The following is a 15212-nucleotide window of genomic DNA, read 5'->3' as shown; positions in this document are numbered from 1 at the left end:
AAATTGGCATTTTCTCTGCACTTTCTCTGTACTTTATAATCTAGAGAGTTGCTCAGAACTCTGAAGGGTTCATTGACTTTTTCAGGGTCATACAGTCAAAGGTAGGACTGTTCTAGATTGATAAAAATTTAGATCAGAGATTCTTGTTCTACAGTCTGTGAACTTGAATTTTAAAAATAATTTTAATAACTATATCTCAATAAAAATTAATTTCTTGTGTAATTCTATGTATTTTATTTGCATCAAGGCCCATGTGTGAGGGCTTCCCCCCACGTGTAACATGGAAGTGTTATTGTGGGAGGCAGAATAAACATCTCTAGCTTCTTTGACCCAGAACTCTTCTCCAAGGGAGACTTTAATTCCTGCTAGAATAGGATACTAGAAGTCGGACTGGAGGCTAATCTGGTCTCCTCAAAGAGAGAGAGGGCACTGGGATAGAATTATATCTATTTGCTCCCCTAAATATCGTTATTCTAGGGAATACAATCAGAATTAATCTCCCTTCTGATTGCTGTTTCATTACTGGAGGGAAGGAGGTCCCCAAGCTCTGTATCCAAGGCTTGACCCTATTTCACTCTAAATATTAATTCCACAATGAATTTAGCTGAGAAAACCAAATTAGTACCAAAACAGAAAGCAGAGAAAGGCTACATACAAGAATATATAGGGGACAAGACAGAGTGAAGGCGCTTGCCTCTTGGGAGTGAGGTAACTCGGTTCAAACCAAGAAAGAAGATCCTAGACTTGAAATATTCGTAGAAGTAAAGCCGGGGAGCACTGGGGTCTGTAGAAGGGGCGGTCTCTGGGCGGAGGGGGCGTGGCCGGCAGGGCGGCGCCTGCGCAGAGGCAGGTGGACAGGTTGGGGCCAGTACTCCCGGCAGAGCGTAGGGTGGACAGGCAGGCCTTGGGCTGGTTGCGCCATCGTGGGATGCGTCTCTAGTCCCTCGAAGTTGGCCTTTCCTGGCTAAGCCATGAGCTTAAGCCAAGAGGTGTCTTCCTCGTCGGCGATGCAGCTGGAGAAGGGGCTGCTGCAGCCGCCGGGGGAGCAGGCGCCCCACTCCCTGCGCTGCCTTCGCGAGCGGTCGCTGTACCCGCCGCCCGTGGACAACCCCTTCGTTAAGGAGAGGCACTGGAGCACGTCTCGCTGGGTCTGCATCTGGCTGGGTGGCCTGCTCCTGCTGCCCGTGCGCATCATCGGTCTGCTTCTGCTCGTCCTCATCTCGTGGCCGTTTGTCCTCTTGGCCACCGCCTTCCACCCCATAAAGCTGAGCCACCCGGTGAAATCGTGGAGGCAGCGGCTCACCCGCCCGGTGCTGCAGGTGCTGGGCCGCATCTTCTTCTTCCTTATGGGCTTCCGGGTGAAGGTGAAGGGGGTGCCGGCCAGCGCCCGCGAGGCGCCCATCTTCGTGGTCGCCCCACACTCCACCTTCTTCGACGGCATCGCCGGCGTCGTCGCCGGCATGCCGTCCGTTGTGTCTCGGGAGGAGAACGCCAACGTCCCGTTCTTTGGCAGGCTTCTGCTGGCTGGGCAGCCCGTGCTCGTGTCCCGCACCGACCCAGATTCCAGAAAGAACACGGTTAACGAAATTAAAAAGCGTGCCACTTCTGCAGGGTACTGGCCCCAGATCCTGATTTTCCCCGAAGCCACCTGCACCAACCGCACGTGTCTGATTACTTTCAAACCAGGAGCGTTCGTTCCTGGAGTCCCAGTGCAGCCGGTGCTGCTCCGGTACCCCAACAAGCTGGACACTGTGACCTGGACGTGGCAGGGCATTTCGGCCCTGCAGCTGTTCCTGTTAACCCTCACACAACCTTTCACAAATATGGAACTGGAGTTCATGCCCGTCTACATCCCTGACGATGAAGAGAGAAATGATCCTGCCCTTTATGCCAGAAGGGTACGGAACGTCATGGCCAATGCCCTACAATTGCCTGTCACGGACCATACCTACGAAGACTGCAGATTGATGATTTCGGCAGGAAAGCTGACCTTGCCTATGGAAGCTGGCTTGGTGGAATTTACCAAAATCAGCCAGAAGCTGAATTTGGATTGGGATGCTGTCAGAAAACATTTGGATGAGTATGCAACAATTGCTGCTTCCTCCAAAGGCGGCAGGATAGGAATCGAAGAGTTTGCCAAGTATTTAAAGCTTCCGATTACTGATACCCTGAGCCAGCTCTTTGGGCTCTTTGACCGGAACCGTGATGGCACCATAGACTTTAGAGAATACGTGATTGGGCTCTCTGTCCTGTGCAACCCTGCAAACACAGAAGACCTTATCCACATGGCTTTTAAGCTCTTTGACATTGATGAGGATGGCTATATAACAGAGATTGAGTTTGCCAGGATTCTACAGGCTTATCTTGGCGTCAGAAACCTTGAAGTTTCAGGTCTCTTCCAGGAAATAGCCAAGGAAAATGCAAATCACATTTCCTATTCAGAATTTAAAAGTTTTGCTATGAAGAATCCAGAATATGCCAGATTGTTTACTACATACTTAGAACTCCAGGCGAGCCACGTGTTTCCATTACCAAAAGACATTAAGTTTACAAGAGTGAATTCAGATAAAAATGAGGTCAGCCTAGAAAATGTTGATGGTTTTTCAAACAAAAAAGATAACTGAAAACTTATTTTTGTTGAGAAAAACTCCGGAGCTTTTACTTTAGGCTGTACCAGTATTAATTGATATTTAAAATGTGCTTGTACATTATTTGGGCCTTGCGTTACCAACTATCTCCTAAGAAGGCCTAATGATTGCTATAATATATCCTGGGAATAGACAAATTAGGAAGCAGTTTCACAAAACATGTTTATCTGATGTAGTTGTTTGCATATTTAAGTTTTGAGTAGTGCCTAAACCCTGAGGGAGGAGCACTCTTATACACCAAAACACCTCAACCACACCCCCAACATATGTTAACAGACTTATTTTAAGTTTATTATACCTTATATTAAGAACTCCCCCAGTGTTCTTGAAGCCAGAGGGGCTTCAATGGATGTCTCCTTTATCTCTCTGGTTCAGAATGACAGAAATTTTCTACTTCACAGCATAAAATAAAAACAGAAAGCTATTGTTTCAATGAGCCAAAAAAGGTTTATACCACATAAGGCTGCCTCCTATAATTACTAAATGAAAGAATAGGGAACAAAAACTTTCGACTCTGGTTTGCAAAGGATCCGCCTTGTGTACCAATAATGACAAGATAATCTGCCATTACCAAAGAAGTTACTATAATACTAGGAGCAAGCATACATATTGAACTGATAAAAGGGCTTTGTTTATTTTCATTTTTAGAAGAATTGAGAAGATGACAGTCAAAACTGCTTTGGAAAAGAAGCCATTGTACAAGGTTCAACAGCCAATTTCATGGATCATAAACTCCAGTGGAGAAGTTTGTGATAAATCTGAACTTCATCAATTCCCCAAAAACAGAACCATCAGAAGTGAGGGGACTGCTAAAAACAGGTTAACAGATGGTACCTACTCAAAAGGTTATATAGATAATGTTCTTCTTACACTTAATGAAAATTCAGTTAGCACATCTCTTAAGAAGCCAGCTTATGGGAGTAGGATTCTTTAAAGGAATATTTGTCTTTAAATCTGATTGGTGAGTGTCATGGAAGCCACACAACGATTGGGCCCTAGGACAGGACAAAGTAGGAGACAGCATCCTTTGTCTTCTTCATCTTCTTATTCCATTAAACTCTTGTCTCCATCTCTCCATTTCAGGTGCACAATGCCTTTATGATTTCTCTCCCAGTCTGATAATTTGATAAAAATCCTTTACACTTAAGAGTGTGTCACTGATAAGAATCATAGAGAACAAAACTTCAAGACAAAGAAGTGAATTCCAGTGGTAGAATTTTGGGTAGGTCCCTGTGGGAAGATTCCCACCCCCAAGGTATTTGTCCTCCTTTCTCCCCCCAGTTTACACCACTAGAGAAGTGGTTTACTTTGCCTAAAAATAAGGTCAGTTCTGGTCATAGAAATGAACGCTACTCTCCTAAAATGCCATTCTGCTATTTAATCTGGAGCACCTGAGAATAACTCAGTTGCTCCTTCATTAGCTGACAGGAAAACAGGCTGGAGGCAATAGAAGTAGGATTGAGTAGGATTATATCTTTAACGTTTACTGTAGATTGGCTAATACACTAAAATCCCATCACAACTCATTATACTTTTTTTCTTTCATATACTTAAAATAGCTTTGAACTTCATTTTCAACTTGAAGCATAGGATACTCCAAAGGTATTTCTAAGTGAGCTATGCTAAAATCTGAATGGGTATTATAGTTCAAGTTTTACATTTTGGCCTTCATTTGCATTGTTGCCATTTTTTATTATGTAACAGAATGTTGAAAGTACTTTTCCTGTTTGTTAGATACCTATTTGGGTATAATGTTTTCAATTCATTCCAAAATCAACTATAAATGTTTTTGGATTGTCTAATATTTTGTACTATAGGTCAGTGAACACGGATTTGTTACGTTCCTATTGTGTGCTAGACCCTGGGGATATAAAGATATATGTGAAGCTACCCTTAGACTCAAGCTGACTTACATTTTATGGGGTTGTTTTTATTTGCTTGGTTCTTCTTTGATTATCACAGACAAGGATTAACTATAGGGTTTAATTGTCCTCAAAGATTTTCATTATTTCGAATAAGCTTTGTGGGGGGGATAAGGGTGGAGGGGAAGAACCATTTCTTGGCCAGTTTAAGAGGACAAAGTCTTTAATCCCGGTCTCCTTGGTTATGAAACTGTTTTCTGCCATGTGTTGTTGAAGGAAAGTTAACTAGTTGGACTCTTGTCTTTCCTTTTCTCCCCCACTGTCCTTTTTCCCTGAGGAAGTAAACAGATTAAAAACATTTGTTGTTGTTGTGTCGGGTCCAACTCCCAGTGACCCCATTTGGGGTTTTTTTGGTGGAGCCACTGGAGTCAGACATGGTGAAGTGACTTGCCCGCGGTCACACGGTTAGTGTCTGATGTCGCATTTGAAGTCAAGGAAGCGGAGTCTCCCTGACATTAAGCCCAGCACTTTATCCCCTTGACCATGTGGTTGCCCTTTAAAAACATAGCACTATTTAAATTACATCCTTTTGCTACGTAGTTTCCGGCTCTATGAGGTCTCGGACATTCCCGTCCTCTAGCCTTCCCACTTCCTTACAAAGTGTTCCGGACTGTGATCCTCCTTGCGCCCCTGCAAACCGCCCTCTTTCTGAAACACGAGTGGGCCGCCAATTCTAGGCCACCAGGGCAGGGTAGGAGTGATTCTCGGGGACGGTGAGGAAGGGCACGCGTTACGGGGCGGCCCCGCTTTATCAGTCAGTCCAGAGAACAGCTTCGCAGTCGCCTGCATCCCGCTAGCGCTAGAGAGCACGTGCAGACTCCTCCTCCCGCCCGAGGGGCGGGGCAAAAGGCGCCGAGGCACGCGCCTCACAGGCTCGCTAACGGAAACGATTGACACGCCGACCAATGGGGAGACGGCTGGACTCGACTCCCACCCCGAGTCCTGGGCACTCCCAGGCGAAGGTAAACAGAGATAATACGCTTGCGCTAACACCGGCCTGGCCCGAGAGGGGAATCTCGTGAGGCCGTGGTCCGCCGCACACTGGGGGCCTGCGAGGTTCCTCATCCCCGCCAGCTGGGAGGAAGGGACCGTCTACAAATAGCAGCCCACTTGGCCCTTCCCTTACGCCGCCAGGGCAGCAGCATCCGGGGGACTGACCGGAAACGCCCCCTTTCCTCAGGTGTCCGCGGAGCCGGCGCGCGGCTAAGACTCCTGACGCCCGGCCTGGAGTCATGGCGCGGTGCGGAGCGAGCGGCGCGGGCCCCCAGGGGCCCCCGGGGGCCTGCAAGAAGGGGGTGGCGGAGCGTCGCCGGCTTCGGGCCATGGTGTCAGAGCAGCTGAGCCAGGATCTCCTCAGGTAGGAGGCGACGGGGGTGGGGTGGGCCCTCTGCGGTCCGGAGCATGCGCGGGCGCGCCCCCGGCTCCGGCCCCTCCCCCGGCCGCGCTGCTGGGGCTCTGGTCTTCTAGCTGGGGTTAAAGGGCGGTCCGGGGCCCCGGGCGGGAGGTGTGGCCCCGGGTCAGCCAGAGGGCTTGGAGGGGGCGGAGCCCGCGGCGCTTCCTCCACGACCAGGTTGGGTTACCTCGGGGAAGGGCCACGTGCAGCGACCCTCCCGCCCCGGGCGACGCCGGCCCTAGTGGGCTGGGCGCGCCCCCCCCCCCCGCCCCTCGACGGGGTCGCAGAGGCTGATGCCCGCCGGAGGGTGACGCGCCTGTGTCCTTCCCTCGTGGCGGCCTCAGGTTCCGAGCGTGTGGGGACGGGTTAGCCAAAGAAAAGTTACTGCTGCCAGTGAAGGGAAGGGGACCCGCCGCTGTTTGGGGTGTAGGGCCGTGGGCGTGGGTCGTCTGGTCCGTGAGGGCCGGCGTGAAGTGACCCCAAAGAGGCTCGGGCGTGGAGGCGGCCCCCAGGCCGGGGACGCTCCAGCGTGGTGCCCCGAGAACATCCCGAGAGCGCCCCGCTCTGCCCTCCCCGCGCCGGGGGAGGTGCGGGCGGGCGCTTCCCCTGGTTGGGGAGGACTGTCATGCGGGGCTTAGCGACCCCGGGGACGCGGGGTACAGCGCCACGTGGCCGCGTCGCTCGGCGAAGGAGCGAGGCCCGGCGCGGGGACCCGCCGCGCCCTCCCCCGGCTTCTCAGCCCTTCGCCGCCTTTCTTGCCACTCTCCTCTCTTCTCCTCGTCCTAAGGTCCTCGAGGGTGGGGAGCCCCGACCTGTACAAGATCCCTCGTGTTTGTGGCAAACAAGTGGCCCGAGCCGAGCTTCGGAAGGGGGCCCCGGAAGCTCGATTTTAAGGCTCAGTGTGGGGAAATGGGGTGTGTGAAGGATGTTCCAACCTAAAATTAAGCAGATTTCTAAAAGGAAAGCCACTCTGCCCTCTCGGAATTGCCCCCCGGCTCCGAAAAGGGATATAAAGTGACTATTAGAGAAAACTAGCCTTCTGTGCATAGGCAGTTAACGGTGCCCGAGGTCCCGGGGCCCAGGGTCGGGAAGACTCAGAGTTCAGATGTGGCCTCAGACCTTAACTAGCTGTGTGACCCTGCACGTCCCGGCCTGGCTCAGTTTCTTTATCTGTCCGATGAGCTGGAGCTGCACTCCAGTGTCTTTGCCAGGAAAACCCCGAATGGGGTCAGGAAGAGTCAGAAACAACATAGCCTTTTGTCACTGAAAAAGTAAATGCAATATTTGAAAAGTTTTATGTGACTTACATTACTTATGAGTAATCAGAATTTGTGATACTATAAAAGAAGCTTCTAACAATAGTTTGGAGCAAAGTGTTGTAAAACTTACACAAAAACTATCCTGTTTATAAAGTAACAAAGGGGTTTCCCTGATGAATTCTCCAGTTGTCTCTGCACTTTTTACTAGTATGAATGGTACTTTGTATTGTTGCAGTACAGAAGTCCATTGAGAATATTCAGTCTCATGATGGGAACACAGTGCTATGAAGGTTATTTGGTATTTATGTAATGAATTCATTCAATAGATATTTACTTATTGAACACCTATTGTAAGTTGTAAGATGAAAGTTTACTTTAAAAGATAATATAATAAAGCCTTTATTGTAATACTAGTTCTAGACTTAGATATTGATTGTGCATCAGAATAATTATTTGGTCCTCAGTATAACCAAACCTGAGAAATGGCAAAACACTTTTGCAATGAGACTAAATTATAGTTACATCTATTTTCAATAACAGGTGAAAACAATCACTGTGGCAATTCTGAGGCAGGGGAAAACATGAAACTTAGTATTGGATTCATATTGGATTCTTTTTAATGAGTAATTTCAAACAGTTTTTGATGTTTAAGAATCAGACTTTTAAATGTGGGAAAATTCATTGAGTCAGTTTTTCTTTATTAACCATATTGTTTACTATCTTATTTAAACCAGTGGACCTTTAAGACTTTTTTACATTTGACTTTACTCCTTTTTTTCAATTTCAGAATTTATTTAGCTGAATATTGCTGTTATTACTCTGTTAGCACTATGTTTTTAGATAGAAACCTTTAAGAAGTTGAACTTGTGTTAATCAGGATTGCAAAATTTAGAGCTAACAGTAAATTAAAAATTAAGCAGAGAATGGCAATATTTGTATGTGCCTAGATGACACTCACGTAGCAGCATATTTAAAGATAAAATACTCCTTTTAAGAATTCTCTACCTGTTATTTTAGTGGAATTATCTTTGTATATTCTAAGATGAAAATTTCAGTTCCAAGGAAAGATTGTGCCAGATTTCTACAGCTGAATTAGATAGAAATAACTCATCTTTGGATTAATACTTTTTTTGTCTATTAGGTTGAAAATGCATTTTGTGTTGTTTTTTATGAAAGAAAAACAAGACTGAAGGGCTTATTAAATTTTAAAAGTAATTGAATTGTTATTCCTATCCTTCACAGGCTTCTAAGAGAAGAAATCCATACAGATGTCACTTTTTGTATAGGTCCTACATTGTTCAAAGCTCACAAAGCTGTGCTTTTAGCAAGGGTTCCAGACTTCTATTTTCATACCATTGGAAAAACATTAAATAATTGGGAGAACCATGTTCCTGTTTGTGTGGAAAACTTTGAACCTTCAGAATTTAGAACATTTTTACAGTAAGTATGTTTTGCAATCTACTCATTTTATACTTTGCTTTAAACATTGTTTAATTTCATGGATTTTTTTTAATAAATCCCATTTTATTTACATTCAATTAAAGTTCAAGTCACCCCAACATAGGTGAAGTAATAGTGATTTGGGGGGAGCAAAAAGATAAGTCTTGGTATGTTTTCTGACAGCTTAAGTGATAAAACTATGTAATCTTTTTATTTTGAGATTTAGAGCTTTAAGCTTAATTATAAACATTTACAGATATAACTGATTTTTTTTCTTGTTTGTATGAAATTGACTTAGGAAAGAATGATTTAAAAGTGAATACAACTGGCTTTTAGCAGTTTGGGTAACTTCATAAACTTTACTTTAAAAAAGGGAGTAGCTGCTAGGAATTTTGACTCTTAACTCTCTAAGAACATGCCTTAAGAAATATTTAGAGATTTTTTAAATTGAATTCCTCAGGACTTTAAAAATCAGAAAATGTTATATTCTCAAGGAATTAACTAACTAATTGAAAATACCATTTACCCCTAGTTTTTTTATCCCCTCTTTTCCCAAAAGCATGGAAATTAATGCTTTTCTAAAGATGCTTCCCCCTCTTCCTCGATGAATAACAAATACAGAACCGAAAACTCTTTTGTCATTTGTTTATCAAAGTATTATTTGACAAAACTCAGTTTTTGTTTATTCGGCAGAAATAGCACTTGGGTGTGAATTATATTTTTGTGTGATTTTAGGGTCTTAAAGAAACTATAGATGTAATTTAGTTGCTGTATATAGTTATTTATCTTCTATTTATCAGAAGTCTAGTGTCTTTAGTGACCTCTTTGGATAAATAGACTTAAAATATGTAGTAACCCAAATCCTTGATCCTCACTTTGAACACTTGAGTTGGTGAGCTTTCCAATGGGATTTTTAAATGTAAGGGAATCTGTATTATTACTTTAGGTTTCCCTCTGAAACTCTAATAAAAATAGGTCAAGAGTTACTTAACTCAGGGGTGGCTAGGTAACATGGTGAATAGAACACTGGCCCTGGAGTCAGGAGGACCTGAGTTCAAATCTGGCTTCAGACACGTTTTAACACTTAACTAGCCGTGTGACTTTGGGAAAGTCACTTAACCACAATTGCCCCTCCAAAAAGCTAAAAAAAAAAAGTTCATTTCTATGTGCAAGAATAGCATGACAAAATTTATTTTTTTAACAGTAGCCTCAAATGTGATTTTTTTTTAAAAATTGTTTTTCAAGCTTATGTGGTAGAAAATATTAGCATTTTTCTTAGTTCATTTTTAAATTTGGACCAAAATATTTTCAATATAAAAACTTGCTTTTAATTTACACATGCTAGTAGGCCATTAAAAATTAATAGTTATTATTATTTCAGATTCCTGTAAGTGCTCAGTATCAGTTTAAATGAAATTGTTTGGGACTGATTAACACCTTATTTAAACTTATGAGACAGGAAAAAAAAGTATAGCTTTAAATTTTTTAATAAAATTTTTCGCTTTGTGTATTAAAACCTAATGTTAGCAATTTAAATGTGTGTATGTGTATATTTATGTATGGTTTAATAGGTAACGTCATATTGTATAAAGAACTCTGGGCCAAGAGATTTGAGGTACTTGGGCCTGTGTGCTAATTGCATTTCTGACTAACTTAGCTGAGTGATCCTGGGCAAATCTATTAATTTCTCTGGTCCTCTGTTTCTTAATCTCTAAAGTGACATGAATTGAATTAAATGATCTCTTGGACCTTTTTCAGATTTGAGGCTATATATATAGATGATGGCATAACTTTAACAGTTTATGGTGAAGAATCATCACCTCATATAAGGCCATATTTAATGTTGAATGTTTTTTAATTTTTGAAATGAATTGTTGCATGATACCCTACTGATAACTGCTTCTCATCTTTTAGCAGTAGTTACAAAATGTGGTACTTTGTAAAGCTTATCTTTGAATATAGCCCAAATTTTTATAGATACTGTCATTTAATAATATCTTCGAATGTGATTTTCTAGGAATTTGAATCATAATACAGTCAATGCTTTTACTCCGTATTACTTATTCTTGACTTCCCAGTTTTCATTGGAAGGCAAGTAAATCTCTAGAGTGTGTCAAACTCTCCAGGAAAAAAAGAGGACAGTACATAGTTTACCAAACAATCCCAACGCCTGTCAGAATAAATGCGGATACTTAATCACACTTGGGGAGTGTGTCTGAAGCAGGGAAAGGCTCAGAAAGGTACATTAAAAAAAACAGCATTTTTATTTTCATAGACATATAAAAGTGGTAAATTTTCTCATTTAGTAGTTTTATTTTTAAGTGCTTTATTAGTTTTTGTAGCACCAATGTGAAATGTTAGTTAATTTTTCTTTTATTCAGGAAGAAGTATAATTGGAATTGTGATCCTTTGTAAGAGGTAACAGGATTAGATTTCAAAAATTCTAACTTCCATTCATTTTAGCTAGAGAGAGTATATATTCTATAACATGAGATTATATTAACTGAGAAGGCTATTTAATTAAAGATAGTTCCACATTAATAATTTAGGAAATTAGCAGGGTTTTTTTGGAATACTGTAGCATTATTAACAAAATTATTTGTCAGACCCAATTTATTAAATTATCCTTGAAAATATTGTTATTATTCTGGAGATACAACATAGTTGAGTCTAGTTCCTTAGATTACAATAGTTAGATTCTAGTTGTAACAGCATTTACCTATGGGAAAAGTAATTTATAAAGCATTAACTATAGGAGAAAGAGAGAGTGAGAGAGTGTGTCTGTCTGTCTGTCTGTCTGTTTGTCTGTGTTTGAAGATGAGTCCACTTGTGTGATTTCATCAGTCAGGAATTCCCATTACTGACAACTTTACCAATATAGCTGGGCAGCTCATCTATAATTTAGGCTTAAGAGAGGTGCCTAGGGTACTGAGAAGTAGAGTGACTTGGTTATGGTCACATAACTAGTGTATGTCAGAGGTAGGAATTGAATCCAGGTTACCCTGGTTCCAAGGCCAGCCCTTTGTTCACTAGAGGCCAGACTCCCTCTTAATACAATACAATATAGTTATTGTATATAATAATACTGTTTCTATAGGCTCTTAATTTTTTTACATGAAGAATATGGCCTAAATTTTGGGGGAAAATCTTTATCATTATAATAAAAACTAATTAATGCAAGTACTGATAATTTTTAATTTGCAATATTTTGCTCACGTCTGTGTGATACATAGTTGGGCAAATAGTACTATTGGGTCCAAGTCAAACAATTTTCCTATTATTTTTGATTATTTATTGTGTGGTATAGGCTTACCTTAAACTATATTTTTAAATTAATGTGTTTCAATTTAAATATTCATTTATAACTTTGAAAATAAATTGGAAGTAGTAAAATTGATTTTAAATTTCAACCTTTTAGAATTTTTAATTTTTAAAAGAGCATTTTGCAGTTGTCTTTGTTCTCTCCTAATTTAATTAGGTTTTTCTTTATTATAATTTATATAGGTAATTATAAAATAATTCAGTAAGTACAGCATCAGATTAAAAAATAGGTTGGCTATAAGGACTACAAAAGTGCCAGAAGAAATGAATTTTATAATGGCCTATATATTTGTCCTCTTACTTTTTCCATTTGTCAAAAGACAGTAACATTTTATTTTTCAATTTTTTTTATATCTTTTGTTTTTATATCATCTTCAATTCTGAATGTTCCTTCCTTCCCTTCAGCTAGTAGAGAACACCATCTCTTTGAACAAAGAATACAAAAGAGCAGTAAAGCAAACTAATTAACATCAACAAAATCTAACTGTACATGTAGTATTCTGCATCTGTAGTCCTCCACCTCTGAACAGGGGGAAAAAGTACATTTTCTTATTTATTTGGGGGGTGGGGAAGAGATCGTCTTTATAATTACACAGTGTTCTGTTTCAGTATTTTATTGTTAACATTTACATTATTTAATAATTGTTTACATTGCTTTCTGCTTCTGTTTACTTCACGTTGAAATAATTCTACTTTACTTTGCAATAATTCTTATAAATCTTTCCATCCTTCTCTATTATTTATATTCATTGTTTCTATTAGCAAAGTAATATTTCATTTTATTTATATATTACATTGTTTACCTACTGTTTACCAATAGATGAGTATCTACTTTGTTTCTAGTTTTTTTCTTCTCTCCAAAGAATAGAGAACAGTATTTGAAATATAACATGGACTGTCTACAGAATAATTTTATACATATTGGTAATGTTACCTATCACCCAGAACTCCTTAAAGACTCAAGGCTCAAATGAATTTGCTCTGTTATTATACAATTTTGCAAGGCAACTCGATTATAGTTTTAAAAAAAAGAAACAAGAACAGATTAATGGGGGTAGGTGACCAAGGAATTGATGAACTTAGAATATGAACCTATTCTATTTTCTCTTTTTCCCTAGGCAAAATAACTCATTTGTCTATAATAGATTGGGTTCTTGTTATTTTTAAAGCTCCATATAAATGTATATTTGTAATGATTTATCATAATAGAGGTTTCCTATCTTTTTTGTTTTATCCCTTTTTTATTTGTCTTCTGAACTTCTTTAAGTCTGTATTCCACATTCCAGTCTGTTAATTATAGATCTTACTATTATGTATATTAAAAGATCACAGAAAATTTAGAATAACTGATTCTTTTAAGGGTTAGAGTATGAAATATATAAAGAGTTTGCTCTAAAATCTTCCAATTTGCATTACTTTGTGTAGAGTGCAGTTCATTAGAAAAAAGGCAAGACTGACATACTGCTAAAATGCAGCTTAGAGGAAATATTTTAAATTCTTTGAAAGAAATAACATAAAAATGTGAACTAACACCATAACAGTTGCCCTTTGAGTTAGAAGACATTGTTGAATTACTTACCAGTAGCACTGTATTGAATTATCCCAATGAAATAATAATTTTTATAGAATAGACTGGGATTGAGATAATCCCAAAAAGATTATTACCAAAAGAAAATAAATTGACTGACAGGAAGTAGAGATCTTTCAGGGAAAACTATTGTCAGCAGGGTAAGGTTAATTCAGAATGATTACCTTGAGACTTCTGGTTAAAATTGCTATTAAAAAGGAGCACAGAGGAGCCCAGCAACGATGTGAAATTGAACCAGATTGAACAGTGATCAGGGAAAGAAGAGATCAGTATGCTTCACATATCCCAAGACTGCACAAAAAGACAATCAGAACCACAAGTGTTGGAATGATGGTATTGCTATTTCCAAAAGCCAGCTAAAGTACAGATAAACAGGCTGACAACCTGCAGTAGTGCCCATCATCATCTAACAGATCTGGAAGATTGCAGTATTGGTCTAACCACGGATGTTCCGAAGGATCAGGAGGAGCAGAAACAGCGCCTGACTACTTCATTCAAGAATGTGAAGTTCAGAGGCATTAGTAAATAGAACAAAATACCAAAAACTATGAAGAAATGATGTGGGTTAAGAGATGCTCAAGAGATAAATTGAGAAGAATAGAATAATCCTACAAAACTGGGAGAGCATCAGATTAAAAAAAAAGTACGTTGGCCATAAGTTCTGCAAGAGTACCAGAAGAAATGAAGCAAGGGAGAGAAAATGAAATTATAAAGGGAAATGAAATGAGGGTTAGACATAAGGGATTATCTTGGTCTTAACCCATTCTAGAAAAATAATATTTTACTGTAATTAACCTTTTCCCTGTTGTGGGAAAAAGTTTGCCTTAGCATTGAACATTTCACAGAAAATTTTCATAGAAAATTAGTGTGACTTCATTTGGGCCTTAAAGTTGTTTTCCTAGAAATTTTCTCTGTATCAGTGTTTATTCTTTTTCTGTAACTAAGCTTTTAGATCCCCTGGTATCTCTAATTTCTGAAACTTGTAAAGGAAAGATATATAAATGTAGACATTTTAATATTTTTTAGTACCTAAGTTTGGCTTTTCACATAACTCTTATTCACATGCTTCACGTATTATGTTGATCAACTTGATTCATGAAAACTGTGCAAGCAGAGCACAAGCTCCTAAAGGCTTCAAATACTAACCCAGTAACAAGCCATTTTGGCCATTTAAGGACCAATCTGATTTACACATGCAAAGTGTTATCAAAATGCAGACTACTAGATGAGAATTTTTTTCATTTTATTGGCCCATGAAATGGATAAAAACACAATGACCTTCCTTTGTGTGAAGTTCTGTTTTTCCCTCAGTTGTGGCAATGGAATTGTAGTAAAAGGATTAGATGCTAAAAGTTACACAGTTTGTAAGTCACCTACAAATATTTTGACCACTGTCTCTTGTTAACAATTGATAGTCCAACAGTCATCTAATATGTATACAACTGGAGTAACAACCATATCATTATTGATATTCTTGTTGTAAAGGAAACTAGAAGACAAAAGTCATAGCTAAATGGCAAGATGGATCCTCCTGGGATCAGTGAATCAGAGTAGTTGAAATTTATTTTATCATAAACCCAGAGGCAACAAACATCATTTTGTGGTGCATTTGGTTACCTCATCTTGCAGTGCTCAAGATTA

General features: G+C 40.3%; 1 protein-coding gene and 1 pseudogene across 2 annotated transcripts in view; both read left to right on the top strand.

The window, feature by feature from the left end:
- Positions 1-971: 971 nt before the first annotated feature.
- On the top strand, positions 972-2624 carry LOC138165088 (lysophosphatidylcholine acyltransferase 2 pseudogene; annotated as a pseudogene).
- A 484-nt stretch (positions 2625-3108) lies between these two features.
- LOC138165087 (BTB/POZ domain-containing protein 8-like) overlaps positions 3109-15212 on the top strand; it is a 121072-nt gene continuing 108968 nt past the window's right edge. The window contains exons 1-2 of one of the 2 annotated variants that reach the window (XM_069093234.1): positions 3109-3467; positions 8465-8662. In XM_069093234.1, coding sequence (XP_068949335.1) covers positions 3310-3467; positions 8465-8662 — 356 coding nt within the window. In that variant the 5' untranslated portion in view covers positions 3109-3309. Of the gene's footprint in view, positions 3468-5550; positions 5928-8464; positions 8663-15212 lie in introns of those variants that run through there. The other variant, XM_069093231.1, reaches the window with a different exon arrangement.

The sequence above is a fragment of the Petaurus breviceps genome, unplaced genomic scaffold (genome assembly GCF_028583685.1).
Source record: "Petaurus breviceps papuanus isolate PSGF00001 unplaced genomic scaffold, PetGlider_PUasm1.0 207, whole genome shotgun sequence".
Classification (NCBI taxonomy): Eukaryota; Metazoa; Chordata; class Mammalia; order Diprotodontia; family Petauridae; genus Petaurus; species Petaurus breviceps.
This window is presented reverse-complemented; position numbering and strand designations above follow the sequence as displayed.